At 45.2% G+C, this 20,365-nt stretch overlaps 1 protein-coding gene and 1 long non-coding RNA gene across 2 annotated transcripts; one reads left to right on the forward strand and one right to left on the reverse strand.

Annotated features, from left to right (window-relative positions):
* Nucleotides 1–35: 35 nt before the first annotated feature.
* On the forward strand, nt 36–4,363 carry LOC310695045. The gene is made up of 2 exons (XR_014519890.1): nt 36–627; nt 950–4,363. It is a non-coding gene; the product is annotated as an uncharacterized lncRNA (long non-coding RNA).
* SF3A1 (splicing factor 3a subunit 1) lies at nt 3,994–20,311 on the reverse strand. The gene is made up of 18 exons (XM_083478571.1): nt 19,882–20,311; nt 19,466–19,756; nt 17,755–17,867; nt 17,312–17,516; nt 16,576–16,833; nt 15,538–15,612; nt 14,656–14,806; nt 13,614–13,807; nt 12,842–12,959; nt 12,532–12,717; nt 11,613–11,734; nt 11,281–11,523; nt 10,751–10,961; nt 9,601–9,630; nt 7,510–7,664; nt 6,883–6,984; nt 5,668–5,739; nt 3,994–5,027 (listed from the first exon to the last, which is right to left on the reverse strand). The coding sequence occupies exons 2-18, from the start codon at nt 19,526–19,528 to the stop codon at nt 4,926–4,928; spliced, it is 2,400 nt and encodes a 799-aa protein (XP_083334697.1). The 5' UTR covers nt 19,529–19,756; nt 19,882–20,311; the 3' UTR covers nt 3,994–4,925.
* Nucleotides 20,312–20,365: the final 54 nt, after the last annotated feature.

Raw genomic sequence — 20,365 nt, forward strand, 5'->3', positions numbered from 1 at the left:
GATTCTTTTCGTCTTGCGAGGCACCACTGTACTGCCTCCAACACGGTGGTAGAACGATATATCCATCAGGGTGAGTAGCCACGGATAGTCTCATCCTCCTTGAATTTGCCTAATCCTCTTTTAAAGCTTATAGTCTAACCAGAGTGTTGGACTTCTGACCTGGGAGACCAGAGTTCAGATCTCCACTCAGTGATGAACTGGGTGATCTTGGGCCAGTCACCCTCTCTCAGCCTGCTCAACCTCACAGGGTTATTGCAAAGATGAAATGGGGAGTAGAACCATGTACACCACCATGAGCTCCTTGGAAAAAAATATGGTATATAAATGTAATAAATAAAATTGTAAACACAAGACAATTTCTCTCCCTTTCTCCGCTCTCTTGTACCTATGCTGCCCTTTCCAAGAAGTTGCTGCTTTCAGATCCTGTTTGTAAGGTTCCAGAAACACAGTTGAACACATAAAAACAAAACAAAACCAGAAAGCTGGAATATAGATGGAAGTTTGGGGCCTGATGATTAGACTAGATAGAGCCAGCAGGATAGTTTCTTAATCATCTTTGTTAGTTAGCCTCTTAGTGTCCCACGTTTGCGAAGAACTTAGTTGCTGTTTTTTAAATGCAGTATTATTGTGGCATAGGTAAAGGTAAAGGGACCCCTGACCATTAGGTCCCGTTGTGACCGACTCTGGGGTTGCTGCGCTCATCTCGCTTTATTGGCCGAGGGAGCCAGCGTACAGTATTGGTCATGTGGCCAGCATGACTAAGTCGCTTCTGGCGAACCAGAGCAGCGCATGGAAGCGCCGTTTACCTTGCCGCCAGAGCGGTACCTGTTTATCTACTTGCACTTTGACGTGCTTTCGAACTGCTAGGTTGGCAGGAGCAGGGACCGAGCAACAGGTCCCCACCATCACAGGGATTCGAACCGCCAACCTTCTGATCGGCAAGTCCTAGGCATACAGTAGTGGTAAACTACATGCTTTGCAGATAAAAAGCTGTCTATGAGCCATGACAGCTACATTGTACCTCCACTGCTGGAAAGGAGTATGCCACTGAATACCAGTTACCGGGGAAACACAAGTGGGGCAAGTTCTGCTTTTGCTCTCAGGTCCTGCTTGCAGGCTTCGCAAAAGAGGCATCTGGTTGGCCACTTTGAGAAAAGGATGCTGGACTAGTTGATCCTTTGACCTAATCCAGTGGGGCTCTTGTTTTCAATGACCAACATGTCCACCCATGAGATTTCAGGAAAGACCGCAGCATCTGAAACATCAGACCAGGTGTGGTGGACCTTTCAGATGATGTTGCTGAATGACATCTCCCAACAGCCCAAGAAAGCATGGTCAATGTCCACGGATGATGCGATTTGTAATTCAACAACATCGGGAGAGCTGAAGGTCCCCCCCACCTGCCCCAGAGGGAAGCCACAGCAACCAGAGCAGGGTAGATGGGCCACAGCCTGACAAAAAATGAAATCTGCTACATACATCCCAGCCAGCAGAGAAATGTGTGTTTTTCAGAAAAGACCTGCAAGTGATTAAGTTGTCTGAAATCAGCTGAAGTACTGCAAAAGGGCAGATGGAACCAAACATGGTTACAAGACTGTTCTGAGAGACTGGAATCTATCACCAAGGCTTCCAAATAAAAGGTTTCTGGGTGGCTTTGGCAGAACCCAGGCAGCTGCCTCTCAAAGCTCAATTGCAGCCGGGTTTGTTCCATTCCCCAGGCACAGCACAATCATATATACGTCAGCCACATTTGTTCCCAAGGGTCCGCTCAAGCTGTGAGACTGCAGAGCCTGAAGACTTCCATAAACGGGGGTGTCTTCACGCTTGGCAGCTTGCATTCCAGCCCATGTTAGGAGACCCATTTCCACCTCTCTTCTCCTGGCCTTCCTATGCCCATTCATAAATCTTCCAGCCCAAGGAGACCCTAAGTCTGGAAGATCAACTGCCACCCCAAAAGGGATGAATAGACAGGTTAAAGGACAATCATTTGGGCCATGGACCAGGGAGTTAGCAAAGTCAATCTAGTCTACAGTATGAGTCCAGCTGATTTTGCAGAGAACAAGGAAGTGAGCTGAGAACACAGGAAGTTGCCTAACACAGTCAGACCACTGCTTCATTTAGTTCAGTACTGTCTGCACTGACTGGCAGCAGCTTTCCAGTATTTCAGGCAAGGTACATTTCCCCAGCCCTACCTGCAGAATGAACCGGAGACTTTCTGCATGCAAAGGAGACACTCTGCCAAGAGAATGAGGTCATTCCTCTAAAAATAAAGATCTGAGGTCTCATGATTGTTACAAAACAGCTGACTTAAACAGTAAGGTGCCTTATACCCAACTGAGATCACTGGTTCCTCTAGCACAGGGGTCAGCAACCTTTTTCAGCTGTGGGCTGGTCCACCGTCCCTCAGAGCATTTTTGGGGGGGAAATGAACAAATTCCTATGCCCCATAAATAACCCAGAGATGCATTTTAAATAAAAGCACACATTTTAGTCATGTAAAAACACACTGAATCCTGGACTATCCATGGGCCGGATTGAGAAGGCGATTGGGCCACATCCGGCCCACGGGCCTTAGGTTGCCTACCCCTGACCTAGCACAACAGTGCCCAAACTCCTTTTTCAGGCAGGAGGCAGTCTCAGCTCTATCTTGAAGTGTTGGGGATTCTTCACATTCTGCATGCAAGGCAGGAGCTCTGCCACTAAGCTTTGGCCCTGTGGAAAGCCGAGAGAGAAAAAGCAACACTGCTTTGTGATAGCCATTTAATTTGGACGCTCTTAAGGGAAGCAAGAAGAAGAAGAAGAAGAAGAAGAAGAAGAAGAAGAAGAAGAAGAAGAAGAGGAGGAGGAGGAGGAGGAGTTTGGATTTGATATCCCGCCTTTCACTCCCTTTAAGGAGTCTCAAAGCGGCTAACATTCTCCTTTCCCTTCCTCCCCCACAACAAACACTCTGTGAGGTGAGTGGGGCTGAGAGACTTCAGAGAAGTGTGACTGGCCCAAGGTCACCCAGCAGCTGCATGTGGAGGAGCGGAGACGCGAACCCGGTTCCCCAGATTACGAGACTACCACTCCTAACCACTACACCACACTGGCAAGCAACAACTCTCTAATGATCAGGGGTATGGGAGGAAAAGGCTGGAAGGGGGTGCCTCTAGCTGTGAGCTCCTAAACAATAGGTGCCAAAGATGCGGGGGGGGGGGATTTGGAGCACGTAGTGCAGCATTTAGAGCAGCAGGCTTTCAAGACCTGGCACCCAACATTAGCCCAAGCATGCCCTTTAGGACTTGCTTTGTAATATTTTTACCATCTATTTGCATAGTAAACTGCCTCAACAGTTGAAAGACCAATGATTTAAACAGCTTTCTCTAGGACGGAGCCTTCTAAATGATTTGGACTCAAATTTCCATCAGTCCCAGTTAGAGCAGCAATGCTGCCTGGGGCTGATGGGAACTGTAGTCCATAACATCTTTAGGGCACCAGCCTGGGACAGGCTAATTTAGAACCTACAGTCATATCTCTTGTTACGTTCGGTTCAGGTTATGTCTTTTCAGGTTGCGTCCCGCGGCAACCCAGAAGTACCGGAAAGGGTAACTTCTGGGTTTCACCACTCGCGCATGCGCAGACGCTCCAAATGATGCTACGCACATGCGCAGAAGCGGCGAATCACGACCCGGGCATGTTCAGGTTGCGTTCTGCTCATGTTGCGAACGGGGCTGTGGAATGGATCCCATTCACAACCAGAGGTACCACTGTATTGTGTAACTCTTTAGCCGTGATAAGAAAAGGCTCCAAAAGCCTCTGCCACCAAAATTACAGCCTTCGATTATCAAAAACCTACAGACTCAATAAGCAAGTGTGTCTGTACTGCAGGGGATAAAGTTAAGAGACTTGAACAGCATCTTAATCTACTGCCCTCTGAAGGCTTCTTTCAGCCTTTAGTATGTCTTGGGTGGAACGACAAGGAGCGATTTGCAAAAAAGACACACAGATTTAAAATCATTTCCATATTTTGTATTGAAGTCAATGAAAGTGTGTTGCACTTTTGTCAGGTTCATAATCTCCCAAACTAAGAGGGTTAAATCTTGGCAAGATTCTGAGGAATCTAGCACAAGCCCCTTGAAGCTCATGTGTTGGTCAAACACTTAATACAGAAGGGCCAGGAGCCAAGAACCAAGTGACTTCTTTTTCTATCAACTCAAAAGCAATGCAATGGAGGAGGCAAGTTGCTCCAAAGCAGGAGGATGGGGAGTAAAAAATTATGCTGGACTAATGCAAGCTGCTTCCAGGAATCCTGACCGATTCCACTGTTCTGAATAAGAGCTCACACTGCAGGCTTACTGGGTTACCAGCTTCTTCCATCTCTGTTGTCTGACCATTCCCAGGAAATCCAGGTCGATACAAAAGACATCAGAGCTCAGAGATTTCACATGGAAAATCACAAACGCTTTTATTACACTAGTTATTTGGAATAAGGAAGTTAAACTGAAATGTTTCATCCAGAAGGTATCATTCTCTTATATGCCAGCAAGCCCCTTCCAAAAGTTTAATGTACATGGTCAGATCTAATCAAAGCTAAGAGAGATCTTAGCCGCAGAGGCAAAACATTGCAAGAAATTAAAACAGAAAACCACTGAAAAGAAATGCTAGCCAAGCAGCGATTCTGTTAACATTGTGAATATATAGCATGAGCTGCTGAAATATACACACATCAACTTGAAAAATAATTCACAGTGACTCCAAGGGCATGAACAACTTTCTCCAGCTGAAGGGATTACCAGATACAAGCTGAAGGGATTACCAGATACAAGCTGAAGGTACAAAGCATTGCCCATGTGGGAACGCCATGCGGATGTTACTCAGGAGCTGGCAGATTCTGGCAGCTTGCCTTGTGCCATATGCTGTGTGGCAGCTGCCTTGCCAATGGAGTCCTACTTCTTTCTACCTCCTCTTTCTTTGAGTGCTAAGTGGATCACTGACCCGCTGGTCATGTTGTAATAAGCCAGAGAGTTGGAATCTTTGATGAAGATGCCCTGAAAAGACAAGACACGAGAGGGTCTCAACAGTACTAAGCTTTGTGCTTGGCAAGGAAAACAAAACCCACCCTTTGCAACAGAAGGAAACCACAGGGAGCTGCCTTGCACGAAGTCACACCATGGTCCATCTAGCTCATCACTGTCTACACTGACCAGCAGCCCCACCTGGAGATGCTGGGGACTGAATATGGGATTTCCTGCATGCAAAGCAACCGCTCTACCACTGAGTTATAGCCCTTCCTTCATATCTCAGCATGGAATGCGAATCATGGCATTTGCGATTTAAGCTTGAAAAAGGCAAGTGAACAGATAGGGCTGGGATCTTAAGACACTCAGGGTTAAGTGGAATGCTCTCCCCAAGGAGGTTCAGCTGGCGCCTTCATTATAATACTTTTAGGCACCAGGCAGAAATGTTCCTCTTCAGCCAGGCCTTTAGTTGATTAACATGCTACATACCTTTTTAAATGTGTTTGTGGGAGACGGTGGAGAGGAGAGAGGTTATTGGTTTGTTTTTGTTCTTGTTTTTATTATGTCTTTCGTATCTTGTATTTTTATGTTGTGAACCCTGAGATCTATGAATGAAGAACGACTGACTAACTAACTAACTAACTAAGGGCCAACGGGACCACACACCCACCTCATATTGGAGCTTTTGTTTCCCAGCAGGCATTCCAGTGGCCTCATGAATCTTGACCTTGATAACAGAAACCTAGGAACCAGAAGAAACCCACAAACACCATCAATGAAATTGGGCACTATACAAGGGACTTGTAAAGCACATGCTTGGGAAACCGAACACGATAGAAAGGAAAAGGTTTGCAATGAATGTCATAAAAGGAAAGCTGTAGCAATCAAGAGAGAAATGAATCAGGGAGCAGGGATTCATCAGTTAAATCTGGTCAGGTATTTTACACCCAGAAATGGTAAAAGCTTTGCCTGCTGCTTCATGGTTATAAACAGCCACACATTGTTCTCTCTTTTAATGCCTGCTGTGCATCTTTACATGTTAACAGCATTATTATTATTAATTATTATTATTATTATATTTCTGAGGTGCTTTTCCCAAGCTGGCTTATAGAAATATAAAATACATGTAAATATACAGTGTTTAAAACTAAGCAGTAAAAGAGCAATCCAATATTTAATACTAAACACACACACCCCATTAAAATCAGCAATATAAAAACTGGAAGAATATACAAGCAGCCTTTCCCCCCAAAATTAAAAACTGATGATTGGGAAAAGCAGCCCATTAGATGACATCAAATGCTTGAGAACAGAGGAAAGTTTAAAACTGACGCCATGTGGGTCTTGCTGCGGAGTTGTTGTTTTTTCTACAAACAGGGAGCAACTCTCTGAACCTCTCCAGAATGAAGAGAGAGTTTGATGTAGATCTTAATGCATGGGTAGATTCATATTGGGAGAGACATTCCATTAAGCAGTGTGGTGCTGAACTGTGTAAACCTTATAGCACACTGATTTGGGCCTGGAAATGCACGGGCTGCCAGTAAAGTGCAGCCAGAACAGGTGTTAAAAGGTACAATCACCTGGCTGCAACAATTAATCTGGCTACTGCATTCTGCAGCAGCGCAGTTCCTGAAGAGTCTTCAAGGGCTGCCCCACATAATCTAACATTTTTATATGTAACTCTCCACTGTAACACCTGCACTCCACAAGTAGTAAGACAATATTTATAGATTGCGCTGGTTTTATTAATGGCACCTGGCCGCTGATAAAGATGGGGATCATTTTATGAAGCAACATACTCTTCCCAAACACCAGATAACTGTCTGAAGAGCAAAGCAGTCATTGACAACAGAGAAACTGGCCACCCAATGCTTGAGCAACATACCTGGTCAGAGAGAGGGAGGGTGAACACCAGCACCTGGCCATTCAGCTTCCATTCTGTCTTGTCCTGCATGTTAGGAACTTGAACTTTGACCGTGACTGGGCCCTAAGGGAGTAAGCAGAATTACACTGTTAAGGGGGTGTGTGCTTAAGAACACAAGAAGAGCCTGCTGGATCAGGCCAATGGCCCATCTAGATCAGCATCCTGTTCTCTCAGCGGCCAACCAGAAGCCTGTAGGAAATCCACAAGCAGGAATCGAGGTCTCTCCTGTCCTGTGGTTTCCAGCAACTGGTATTCAGAAGCATTACTGCCTCTGACTGTGGAGGCAGAGCCATTGTGGCTTGCAGCCATTGATAGCCATCTCCCCCATGAATTTGTCAAATCTGACAAAGGAGAAGAAGGGAGAACCAATGAGAAAATAGATAAAGAGACCTCTGCTTCTTCCTGGAAGGCTGCCCTTCCACCTTTTGAATTCCTTTCCCTTGCAAATTCCCCCATTCAGATTGCGAGTGGAGAACTCCAGGCTGGCAACCCAGCTTAATCGGATTGTGAAGGGTTGCGGATCACCCAAGCCGCTAGAAGATTCCTCTGGCCTAAGATCAAAGCGCCATTATTTATTTAAGTGCACACCTTGTTTCTGCGCAGGAATTCCTCTTCCGGCATCAGGTTCTCTTCAGATTTCAGCTTCTTGGAGGCCGGCTCATCATCCATGGGAGGTGGAGGGTGGACAGGAGGCATAGGGGCCGGAGCACTCACTGGCGCCACAGGAGGAGCTGGAACAAAAGCTGAAGCGGGGGGGGGGGAGTATTTATTCTGCAAGAAAATCACTAGTGGCGTTTGGAGCAAAAGACGTGGACAGAACCCCAAAGCAATAGTGTCAAATGTAGAAAAAGCCGGGTATAGTCCCATCTCCATTTCTGCTTGAGAAGGTAGCACAGGAAGCATGTGCAGAGACATCTTCCAACGCTAATCAAGAGCAAAACAACTCACTTATGAGCTTGCTTGCATGAAACTACTAAGGGGGGAGGGGTTGTGTCTCTGCTCCCCACCTCCCGGCCTTTAGAAATAAGGTGATTTTATGTTTTTGGTGTATGCTCAAAACCCATTTTGTTCACCAAAGCACTTTCAGAATGGTGTTATTGGTTCTGCATAGTACTAGTCACTGTGAAGGTGTGGAGTTGTATTTTTTTATTAAAATGTTTTACTTCTCATGTATCAAATGCCTTTTATTCTTTTGAACGCTGCATTGGTTACTTTAAATATTAAAGAGTTTTATATGTGTTTTTTTAAACGTAAGCAACAATTTTGCTTGATTTTTATACAAAGGCAGGGTATAAAAATAGCAGGGGTTTTTTTTTAAATAAAAAAATTTAATGACTCTGCAATCTCCAATGGTGTCTGTTCCTGGCACCAGAGAGAAGTATGGATCCTTAAAATACATTTCCTGGTCACAAGAAGGTGGAATGGAAATCTCTTGAAAGAGTTACATTTGACACCATTGCCTTTAGGGAAAGAAAAGAGACCAAAAGAAAAAAGAAAAGCAACAGTAAGTAGAAACTCCCAAGGCATAAAAGCTGTGTTAAAATGAGATTAGTTGAGCTAAAAAGCCTAGGAAAAGTTGTCAGCTTCTCCTATCCAAGCACTGCGAAAGTCAGGACATCACACCTGCTGGAAGTCTAAGCTTCAGTGCTTCTAAGTAAGGAAAATGTGGGAATGTAGAAAGGTCTGCTTTGTAGCAATAAAATGAAGGTTAAATAAATGGGGCGGGGGGGGGGGGAGATGAATGCACCTAAACACATGTGATGCATCTGCTATCCCAGAGTAGGCTGAAGTCCCTTTCCTAGGCTTTGCTTCAGCTGCGTAGGAAGCTAATGCTAGTCGTGAGCTTTATGAAACAAGTATTGCTATGGTCAAGTTGCCCTTGTTTCCTTAGGGGCCCCCATGAACTATCCTGGGCTGCAACTGCACGTGTGCCTGACTTCTGTGTACAGCTAAAAATGCAATATGTGACTCTGGCCTTGCTCTGTTCCCTGGGTTTCAAATACTTGGGCCTGGCGACGACTTTCCACCCACATTGGTGTTTTTTTAAAAAAAAACACAGATCTTTCAACTCCACTGTGAAGTCTTTGGCTTGGAATGACTGGGGTATTAAGCATTTAAGAGAATTACAAAAATTTCAGACAAGAACACTTCCACGTGACAGCCAGGGATCTAAGTTACTCAATAGCATCTTATTTATGTACCCTGAGCTACTTATCTCAAACTTGGATGGCGGTCATTGAAAAGAGGAAGAGCCACACACAAAGCAGCCAGACCATAAATGCGAGATGAGGGGGCGGGGCTTAAAGCCACTTTGCAACAACTATAATGGGTGTGAAGCAACTGAAACACAGAGAGAAGACTCTGGCTCTTTCCAAGGGCACCGAGTGGCTCTTCCTCTATTCCTGCCTTTGTTTCTCTTGCAAAACGACAGTGTCTGGAGAACTGGCACCCAAGCTAGCATGCAGCCACAAGAATCTTTGAAGAGCGGCAACAATCAGGCCAAGTAGTCTACAAAAGGTCAAGAACTATTGACACACAGAGACGCACACCACAGCCAGGAATCCCCGGTACCACTCTGGACAGACAAGAGAAGTGAAGGCATGCAAATTAAGAGCTTGACTTGAAGGTTAGTGATTAGCTGAGTTACCTCCGAGGTCACAATGACACTTAAGAAGTTACCTGGACTGCTGACTGGTCCCTGTCTGTATCCTATATTGTAACAATTAAATATAATTAGTCAATGGCTTAGCTCACCTGAAACCTATGAGATAATAAAATAGTGCCTATTTAGATTTCATTATTTAAAACGGAAAACTCTACTGGAAAGCACAAAGGTTCCAGGCCGCTCCTTTGTCACATACAATGGTCAAGAATATACTGTGATGTCGCAGAGCACACTTTCAACTTATTGGGTTCAAGAACTAGGGTTGGCGGTGTGTGCTTTTCTATACCTATGTGGAAGAACAGGTCTCTGATTTAGACAGAAAACTTGCAAGCCAACTCCTGTGTAAATGCAGCCAGCATCACAGACAGTCTTTGTACATCAGTGAAGCATCCTAGAGGATTGAAATTGCAAGATCTAGTCTACCCTCATCCCCATAGATGGTGGGAAGAACGATCTTGGGCCAGGGAAGAAACTGAAAGCAGTCTGCCTCAGTTTCTCTGTGGAAAAGGGGCTATGGGTAGGAAAAGGTCATGGAGCATAAACAATAGACTATGCAACAATTTTTAACCCTTCATGTGAGAAAAGGAATTGGAAGGCCAGGGAGAATGAGGATGAAATTCTAAGTTCATTTTGGGAGAGGGGAACAACCAATTTGGAACAAGTAGGATGAATTCTGTTTCTGCCCAACATTTCCTCCCTCTTCTTTTCTAGACTTCAAACTTTTGGGAGAAAGGAGTCACCTGTATAACTGTTACCAACTACAGATCTTTTTTTTAAAAAAGGACACATGGTGATCATCACAAGGCAATACATAGGGTAAAGCTGTCACTGTGGCATTGTATCAAACCCCAAGATGTCACCAATTTTAACACAACTGTTATAATTCGTTCAGCAAATGCAGTGACTAAATTTTAGCAGAGTGTTGACCTCCAGGGCTTAATTCCATTACAGAAATGGCTTTTCAGTACGGAGAATCCCACTGAAGCCTGCAGAAACTTTTGATCAAAGACTTGCAGGTAAAGCGCAACTGCTTAACGCGGTAGCTATAGGACCACTGAGGAAAATGCGCCAACAGAAGCAAATTCTGAGACCAGGAGCAATTCTGACCGGCTTCCGCAATTCCCAAAACTTATTTAGCCTGAGGTGAGTCTGTTCAGCACTGACCTGTTGGCACAATCATGGGAGGGGGCCGTGGAGCCATGATGGGCGGAGCCGAAGGTGGCATCGGAACTACGTTGATCCGAGGGGCATGTATGATCGGTGGCATCGGAGCAGCGATGACAGAGCCTGGAGGTAAGCGCACCACGGAAGTCATTGGTGGGCGAGGCATGACGGGAACAGCGCTGACAACTGTTGTACGGACAGGTGGTGGCATCTAGAAGACGTAAGAACACAGGAAGTTGCTTTATGCTGAACCAGACCATGTTGGCTCATCTAGCTCAGTATCGCTGGCACAGACTGGCAGCAGTTCTCCAGGGATCCAGACAGGGAATTTCTCTCGGCTCTACCTGGAGATGCTCAAACCAGAGGCCTTCTGCATGCAAAGCATGCAGTGCTCTACCACTGAGACATGACCCTTCCCCAAGCAAGGCAATTCAGCTGACAAGACGCAAATTAAAACCTATTTGGCAGAGGGAGCCAGAAGAAGTCCTCCGTTAAGCAGAGGAGCTTCCTATGGAGCAAGTGGGGCTTACCGAGGGCGGGCGAGGCACTGATGCGATTGGCGGAGCGCTGGTTTGGATGTTTGGGGCTGACGAGAGGGGTGGGGGCTGGGGCATCTCATTGGGTTTGCTCGGACCAATCTTCTCCTTGCTGTCATCCTCTGGCACCAGCCCTTTGGCCTTATGGATAGCCTCAATCTGCTCCTGAAGGGTAATGTTGGCCTGAGCTGCCTGCTGAGTTCGGGCCATGCTGCCAGAGTGGCCATCCCAGGTCACCTAGTAAAACAGAAAACAGGTGAGTCTTAGTGCCTCTTGCTTTCACACTAACAAAAGTTAAGCCTTTTTAGCCTGGTTCCCTGCCATACCTTCTCTTCTGGTTTCTGGATCTCTTCTTCCCCAATTTTCTTGCCAATAGCTGTCTCTTCAACACCAAAAATATCGGTACGGCGCTCAGCCAGCTGTTTCAAGCTGCTTTCAATGTCCAAGCCTGGAAAGTATGAGTAAAATGGGAGTTTGCCATGGTGGTGTTGTTGTTGTTTTTTGTCCTTCAATACAGGGCACAGGGTTCTAAGCCACCTGTTGTTGCTACTCTCATAAAATGGGCAAACAGAAATGGGATGCACTGAAAAATTTAGCCATCTGAAAATTTTGGCCGCCAAGATAGTGTTCTACCTTCTCCATTCACTACTTTGTCTGGGCTCTGGACAACCCAAACCAGACACGGGTTTTTATATATTCCTTATGCTTATAAAGCCCATGCTTTCATCAAAAAACTCAAGAGCAGCTGACATGTGGTTGATGTTCAAATGGGTAACTGTCGTTGATTTTAATTCTGTTTAGAATACAGTAGCCCTGGTCACTTATACTACTTTTAGAATGTCATTTAGTTGTACTTATTGCATTCTGAATTATTACTGGGTATCATTTCTTCTTTTATATACCTTTTTTAGCTGCTTTGAACACCCCCATTTAGAGAGGAAAATACATTAAACCTTTTACTACAGAATCAAATGAATTGCAGTGTAGTAAACACACCTGCCCCCAAAACGCCTTTTGAAATTTGATGCCTACCTCTCGCTTGATAGCTGTCCTCTTATAAAACTAAAGTTAATCCAACATAATTCATTTATCTATCAATTTATAAACACTGAATGATTCTAATTATTTCAGAAGAGCATTTTAGTATCTGACTAGTTTCCTTCAGGCACGCATAAATATGTAATCAAGGTTAACACAAGAAAAAAATATGTTGATAAAAGACCACTAAAACCTTGCTGGACTGACCTGGGGCATAGACCTCATCATCGCTCTGCTTCTCCCTGAGAGAGCGATCCCTTTGCTCCAACCAGCGGGGATCCAGAAGCCCAATCCGCATATGTTCTTGCATTTTGCTGGCAGGGATTTTCTCCCCCGTGATGGGGGAGACAAGATACTCATCTGGGGCTGGAGTTGGTGGCAAAGGCTTAGATGCTGGAGAGAGAGAGAGAGAGAGAAGAGAGATATACAGTGAGAAATGTTTTGCATGACCACTGGATCTGGAATGCAACCCATTCACCAGTCACAAAACCCCACCTGATCTTAACCCCAAGCTTACCTTTAGGGTCATAATCTTTCCTGACAATGACTTGGTCTGGAGTAGGAGGAAGAGGTGGTGGCATCGGAGTTTCTGGAGGTGGTGGAACTTTCTGACTCTCATCTTCTTCATCAGAGCCCTTCAAAAAAAATTTTTTAAGTGAAGGATCATGAAGGCTCTTGAAAGGCTCAACTCAGTTTTCTTAGCATGACGACAAAACAGGCTTAAGCAAGTCTCTTCCTTGATTTAAGCTGGCACCAGTTAGCTCAATTGGTTAGAGCATGGTGCTAATAACGCCAAGGTCCTGGGTCTGATCCCCATATGGGTGCATATCCCTGCATCGCAGGGAGTTGGACTAGATGATCTACAGGGTCCCTTCCAACTCTATGATTCTATCATACCTTTGGGGCTGGCTTGTTCAAGCCTTGAGCTTGTGAAAGGCTGCACTTTGAACCATCAACAGACTTGTGGGAATATGAATGTGCAGCATGTTATGCAAAGGACCCTTACGGGACTCGGACTAGACTGTTTTCAGAACCCTCTCTCATCCCTTGTAGGTTTATGGCTAAAGGACAAAGATCTTCTAAAACTTTTGGAACCTCCCCCCCCCCCAGATGTTAAAACTTGAGCCCCAATTTAAGTTCAGCAGAGCATTAAGGTCCAGGACACCAGCTATGAAGCACAAGGAACAAACTCTTATGAACATTACTGAGTATGGGGATTAAGAGATTCAGAAAGACTACTTTCAAGCTTCACCACACCAAAAAGGCTTTCCCGGAGACTAACTGCTCACCTCATCCATGTCCTGCACTTGGGTATCCTGGTCCAACTGAGATGGTGCTTCCTCAGTCTTTTCTTGTTTCTCATCTTCATCATCTGACTCCACTTCCATCTCCACTTCTTCACTTTCGCCAAACTTCTCATAGCGCTCCTGGATGAGAATTCGAGCACCTAGCTCCTCGGGAGTGGTGGGAGGAGGGAAGTTCCCTGCAAAAAAAAAAGGGGGGGGAGAATCATACCTTTGGTGAAACTTAAGTTACACAGCTGAGGAAAGCATCATGTGTCTTCCCTAGACAAGCTCCTTGTTAAGGGTCCACCTCAGTGGGAAGTGACTGGACTTATGGGCTATGGGCTCTGTTAGCTTCACTTTTTTCTGATATTTGTGGGATTCAAGAAGCAGAGTTCAAATGCAGGTCTTGCTTGCTGCTTCCATTTTATTTGCACCTGCTTTTCAAGTATATTACAGTCTTCTCCAGGACTCCCCGTCCGAGGGAGGCTCAGAGAATGATGGCAAGGGAAAGAAGGGCCTTTTCAGTTGTTGCTCTGTGTGTGTGTGTTTTACCCAGCAAGATCCACCTGGTACCTTTAGTGATATCTACTTGACATCACGTAAAGACATATATTCCGCCCCCCCCCAGGCTTTTAATAGGCTTGAGAGCTTAATAAGTTTACTGCCCAAGTTTCCTGTGGATGTTTTGTGTGTTGATGTGTTCTGTTTTTGTGGCATAATGTGTTTATATTTATGTTTTTAAATGTAAGTAGCTTGGAGACCTTCGAGTAACAAGCAGCTAACTACAATAATAATGATAATGCTGCTGATAATAATAATAATAATAATAATAATAATAATAATGTAATATAGTTGGTGGAGGACTTTGTTGGAAAGGAGCTATATAGTGCTTCCTTGGAGGGATAACAGATGAGTTATTCAATATTTTCATTGAGCCTAAGTGGCTTTTCCCTTCCTGACATATGCACAGAGCCTTCTTATGTTGTATTCAATGAGGCTTTGAGAGAGGTCAAACTAAGCATTTCAGCAAAGTAAATGACCCAACCTTGCTCGGAGGGCTGGAAGTCCACGGTTTCCACCACCACAAAATCATGCCAATCGATCTGGGCATAAGCAACCCGCTCTCGCTCCTTTTCCTCCTCTTCCTTCTTCCGCTCTCGCTCCTGAAACTTGGCCCACTCCACTCTGTAACACGCCTGCACAAAGCATCAAGTAACTTTTTAAAAAAAACAGTAACTGTGTTTTTGGATACATTCTCGAGAAGCATCAAGGTCAACTGCTTTCAAGTGCCCCCAAAACTCAGCTTGAAGGCATTGACAAGGCCATATCCTCCCACTTCAGGTCATGGGAAGAGCTGGGTTGGTGGTAATTGCAGATTTTGGCTGGCTACCAAGGCTAGTTCAGATTAATTGGATCACTGCACTTAAGAATCTGGTGATGGTAGACTCATTTGAAAATTATACATTGTGGGATATTTTGAGAGGCAGTGTAGCAGTTAGCGTGCTAGACTGTGTCCTGGGTCCAAATCCCCACTCAGCCATGAAATTCACTGGGTGACCTGGGCCAGCAATTACCTCTCAGCCTACCTCACAGAAGGTTTGCCCCTTTGCAGGAAAGGTGAAATAGAAATGCAATAAATAAAATAAAAAGGTCTTTGGTAGTAACGCGAAGTGATACAAACACAAAAGGAGAATCAAAAGTCCACCTTGCCTCTATTACAAATAAGGCCACTGAGATGTAAGACTGCAATCCTACACTTGCTTACCTAGGAGGAAGCGCCACTGAACTCAGTGAAGCTTACACCTGGGTAACATATATACCTCTATAGGACTGCACTATTGGCAGAAATCCAAAGCGATACAAAAGTGTTTTCAGATTATTTAAACCTAGCAAAGGGCAGTCATGTAAAAAACTATTAACTGCTTACCTGATCCAATACTTCTTTGGGGTTTTCTGCCTCCTTCTTAAGTTTTATGATCAAACCCTTGGGTGGAATCAAGATCTAGGAAAAAAAATTCAATAGCTACTGAGACATCAGTTCCAGTTAGGGTTTTCTTCTTGCTCAAGCAATCAATAGTCTGCATTAAGAAAAGCTTGCAGTATGTATAATTTATGCAAAATAACTTTTGCCAGTTATTTTTATAGTTTATTCCAGGTTTGCAAGTCATAGTAATGGGCTGGGAGGTATGTGCGACACTTGAGGTCTTATTCATCCACCCACTCAGCTTCTGAGATATCAGCGGGAAATGCCGCACGTTTTCAAGCATATCTTAGCAGCCATGAGGACTAGAAACTTGTTTGTTGAGTTGTCAATGTTTCAAAGAAAAGCTTAATTCTGTGCTTTACTCTCTCTCTCCAAGTCTATGCACAGCTTTGCCTGAAAGTAGGAACACTTTAAGGAACAGTACATGTGCACAGGATGCAGGGAAGATGGCAACTATTTGCCATAATTGGCAAGGGATATAGCTATGACTTAGGCAAGCCAGCTACTATTAGACAAAGCCTCCATATTTGGAGGCAGCAGTGTTTCTGAATGCCAGTTGCTGGAAACCACAGGAGGGGAGAATGCTGATGTTCTGCTCGTTGGGTTCCCACAAGCACCTTGTTGGCCAGTGTGAGAAGGACTAGATGGGCCACTGGCCAGATGATCTAGCAAGCTATTCTTATGTTTTTAACAAAAACAGAACAATTCTGCTATCATTGCCACTGCTTCCCTGGTTTGCTATGGAACAGATTTTGTTTTTATCTTGCCATGATCATACAAAGAATGTGCAATCAATATTAGGGCACCTTAATGCCTGGGGTGTGCCTACTTTCCCCTCTAAAATCCCTGCAAGGATTTCTTTTCAACCCAGACAGTAAGCCTTCAAAGTCTGTCACTTTGAAATGAACATGTTGCTCTGCGTAAATAGAACTGTCCTCAAGCTTGCTCAAATGAATCCTCCCGGCATCTGAGATTTGTTACCTTAGTGTACTGTTCAACCAGTTTGGTGAAGTAGTTAAAGAGACTGTGCTGCGGGCGCAGGAAGTCAAATTGGTAATTCCTCTGCTCTTTCTGCATCAACTGGGTGAGGAACTGCCTGCCGTTCCGAGCAACAAATTGGGCTGTCAGCTTTACCACGTCCAAGTCGAAGGCTGAGATCGAGGGAGGGTCTGCAATGAACTCAAATTCCGGAGGAGGCTCTTTCGGAACCACAGTCTCCTGAATCACCTGGGCTTGTACCTGCGGAAGGAACACAGAAATGGATCACCACTCATACCCAACCTCACTTAGGTGCAAAGGTCAGGTGGTCCCTGTATTTGCTGCTCTGTGGTTTAGAACCATTCCTAGCAAGCCTCTGCCAACCGGGTGCCCTTCAGGCTTGGCTATGTTGGCCGGGGCTGATGGCAGTTGCAGTCCAAACCATCTAGAGGGCACCAGGTTGGTGAAGTTTGTTCTTATCTCCACAGTGAACTGGTGTGGGGAACCTGTAGCCCTCCAAAAGTAGCTGAACTACAATGCCCTTGGCCACTGACCCTGCTTGCTAGGGCTGATGGGTGCTGTAGGTAAGCAACATCTAGAGGGCCAAAAGTTCCTCACTTCTGCCAGTGAGGTATGAATGGAAGGAAAAGGCTAAGAGAAACTTATTGGCAGTTGGCCTTTCCTCCTGCAGCACCATGAAAGATAAGAGACAGATGAAGACAAGAGAGGAACTGCTTACCTTTTGGGGAAGCTGCTGTTGTGCACTCTGCTGTGCCTGCATGACTTTGGGAATGGCTGCTGAGGGCTCCTGTGCCTTCCCTTCCTTGAACTCATTGACTTTGTGGCGGTAGTAGGCATGGTAAGGATCGTTGGGGTTCAAGAAGTTAAATTTGGGATTGTTGATTTCATTCTGCCTGATACGGGCTTCAAACTCAGGACCATTTCTGGAAAGGTTATATAGCAAATATCAGCACCAAACCAAAATTTAAAATTCCTCAAAAGCCGTCAAGGACAGGCACAGTATCCAACCCACACAAAAAATTATTGCCAACCCTGAGTCCTCACTGCCTTTGTCCCTTAACACATTTGATTAGCTATGCATGCTGAGGCTGCCTCAACCACCCTCTTAGTTTATCACTGCAAGAAGCTGATATTCCAAGAGTCCAGTCTAGGGTGACTTACCTGGCTACAAAGCTGGCTGTCTTGTCCACAATATTCCGAACCTCTGGAGGAGGATAAATAATTCCCACGACGGGCTTGGCTGGTGTTGCTTCTTCTTTCGGTTCATCTTCTGGCTGCAATTAAAAGTGAATATGGCATAAAAAGAAAGCAGACCAAGGATCTTTCAAAAACCAGTTTGCTGAGGGGAAAAAACAAGTATTACCTCAAAGCAATAGTCTCTATTGCAGGATTGTTCTGTTGTGAAAGAACGAGCTAAACATCAAAGCCCCTTGTTTAAATCTCCTTGGTGGGATGGCCTTAGAAATGTATCTATCACCTCTGTTTCTTGCCCACATCCCACCCTTTGTTATCTTTCTGCCAGCAGATGAAGACTGTTTTATTCCAACATGCTTTGGGGGGTGGTTTTTAAAGCAATTGGGGTGCTTTTTTTAATAGTGCTGTGTTGTTTTCACTATGTCTTTCAATGGATCTGCTTTTATATTTTTTTATAGTTTAATTACTCTTATCTTAAGTATTATATTTTATATGTTGTTAATCTTCTGCATTTTATCTGTGTTGTTCTAATTTGTTCACGTTGCCTGGAGTCCTGGTCTGGGAAAGAATGCTCTGTGTTTGTGTGTGTGGATAGATATAATAATAATAGTAATAATCGTAGTAGTCTAGAGGGTGGCAGCACCATTGTTATAGATCTTCAGGCACCAGGCAAAAACCTTCCTTCTTAAACCAGGCCTTAGGGTTTTAATTATCTATGGCATTTTAGAGTGGGTAGGATGTTTTCATGAACCAGTTTTAATGTGTGCATGAATTTTATTTTTAACCCGTTTTTGAAAGAGGCTTTGAGCTGTCATGGCAAAAAAAAAAAAACCAGCCAGAACGGCCAAGGATTATTATTTATACTCTACCCATCTGGCTGAGTTTCCCCAGCCACTCTGGGTGGCTCCAAAAAGTGTTAAAAACAATACAGTGGTACCGCGGGTTAAGTACTTAATTCATTCCAGAGGTCCATTCTTAACCTGAAACTGTTCTTAACCTGAAGCACCACTTTAGCTAATGGGGCCTCCTGCTGCACCGCCGGAGCACGATTTCTTTTCTCATCCTGAAGCAAAGTTCTTAACCTGAAGCACTATTTCTGGGTTAGCGGAGTCTGTAACCTGAAGCGTATGTAACCCGAGGTATCACTGTACAGCATTAAATATTATAAGCTTCCCTAAACAGGGCTGCCTTCAGATGTCTTTTAAAAATAGGATAGCTGCTTATTTCCTTGACATCTAGCGGGAGGGCATTCCACAGGGCAGGCGCCACCTCCAAGGCAGCCCTCTGCCTGGTTACCTCTAATCTCACTTCTCACAGTGAGGGAACCGCCAGAAGGCCCTCGGCACTGGATCTCAATGTCCGGGCTGAACGATGGGGGTGGAGACACTCCTTCAGGTATACTGGGCCGAGGCTATTTAGGGTTGAGGGGAGCTGGCAGTCACGCAACCTGTGGGGGGGCATAGGTTCCCCATTCCCCCACTTTAGAAAATTCCCATTCACGCATCCGCAGGCTGCAAAATACGCCTCCCAGCATGCACCGCTCTCGTCCCGCAAGGCATCCTGGGAGGAGGACCTCCCCCTTCAGGAGGCCTTGGACATTAACCAGGGTAGGGGGGGTGGAAAGATGAAGGAACCTCAGAGAGTGGGCTTCTGCTAAACGAACTAGGCCGAAAATTACCTGTTTCGCTTCAGGGGGCGCTGGCTGGGCAGGCGCCATCGCCTGCACAGGCCCGGCCGGCATGGCGGCTCTTCGCTCCGACGTTAGACGTGCGGCGCTCAACAAAACACCGAGCTCGGCGACAAAATGGCGTCGCCGTCGGCCGTGGCTGCGCGCGCATGCAGAGCGGCCACGTCAAAGGAAGGAGGAGCGGTATAAATATGGAGGTGGGGCCGTTTGGCGCATGCGCGTTGTCCTCTTCGAGCCCGTTTGAGGCACAGGAGACAACGAGAGTCAGAGGCTCCCCTGATTCTTCACATAAAGTTAAGGCAAATACTTTCAGAGCCTTTAACCTGCACTTCCGGTCCCGAGCCCATTGTTTGTTTATATCCTTGCAAATGAAACATGATTTTAAAATAAAATAAAATAAAGGATACACCTGACCTATGCATGTTTACTCGACAGTAAGTCTCATCCTGTTCCATCCTGTTCTAATATGAAGCACAGTATAGATGAGTTTCACCCTGAGGGATGTCAAGGGAACACCTCATTCCACCCAATTCTGGCCAATATTGTTGTGAACGGGGGCAAGTGCGATTATTATTATTATTGCGTGCATCTGATTTTTAAAAACAGTTTGTCAGACTTTTCCCGTTTTCGCATTCACTTCCTCACATCCCTCCCCTCCCACCGGGATTTCGTTCTGATCTAGCAGCCCAATTATCCAACTTTAATGCATCTGATCAAGGAAACTCTGCTATCGCAGTATGTACATCCCTTAGGTCTCTAAAGTGCCACAATAAAAATCTTGGGTCTTCGAAGTGTCGGAAGACGCTTGGACATCCCCCTGCCCTCCCGGATTCCTTCCCTAACATGGGCTCCGCTCTGCATAGAGCGACTGGTCAAACGCGAACCGAACGT

Source organism: Podarcis liolepis (genome assembly GCF_965112155.1).
Source record: "Podarcis liolepis genome assembly, chromosome: 15".
Taxonomy (NCBI): Eukaryota; Metazoa; Chordata; class Lepidosauria; order Squamata; family Lacertidae; genus Podarcis; species Podarcis liolepis.

Coding starts and splice junctions, on each gene's coding strand:
- SF3A1 (XM_083478571.1), bottom strand. CDS start 19,528: ATGCCGGCCGGGCCTGTGCAGGCGATGGCGCCTGCCCAGCCAGCGCCC. Junction 16,834..17,311: donor AACAGCAGCTTCCCCAAAAG/GTAAGCAGTTCC, acceptor TTCCTTCCGCAG/GTACAAGCCCAGGTGATTCA. Junction 7,665..9,600: donor GGGACCAGTCAGCAGTCCAG/GTAACTTCTTAA, acceptor CCCCCGCTTCAG/CTTTTGTTCCAGCTCCTCCT.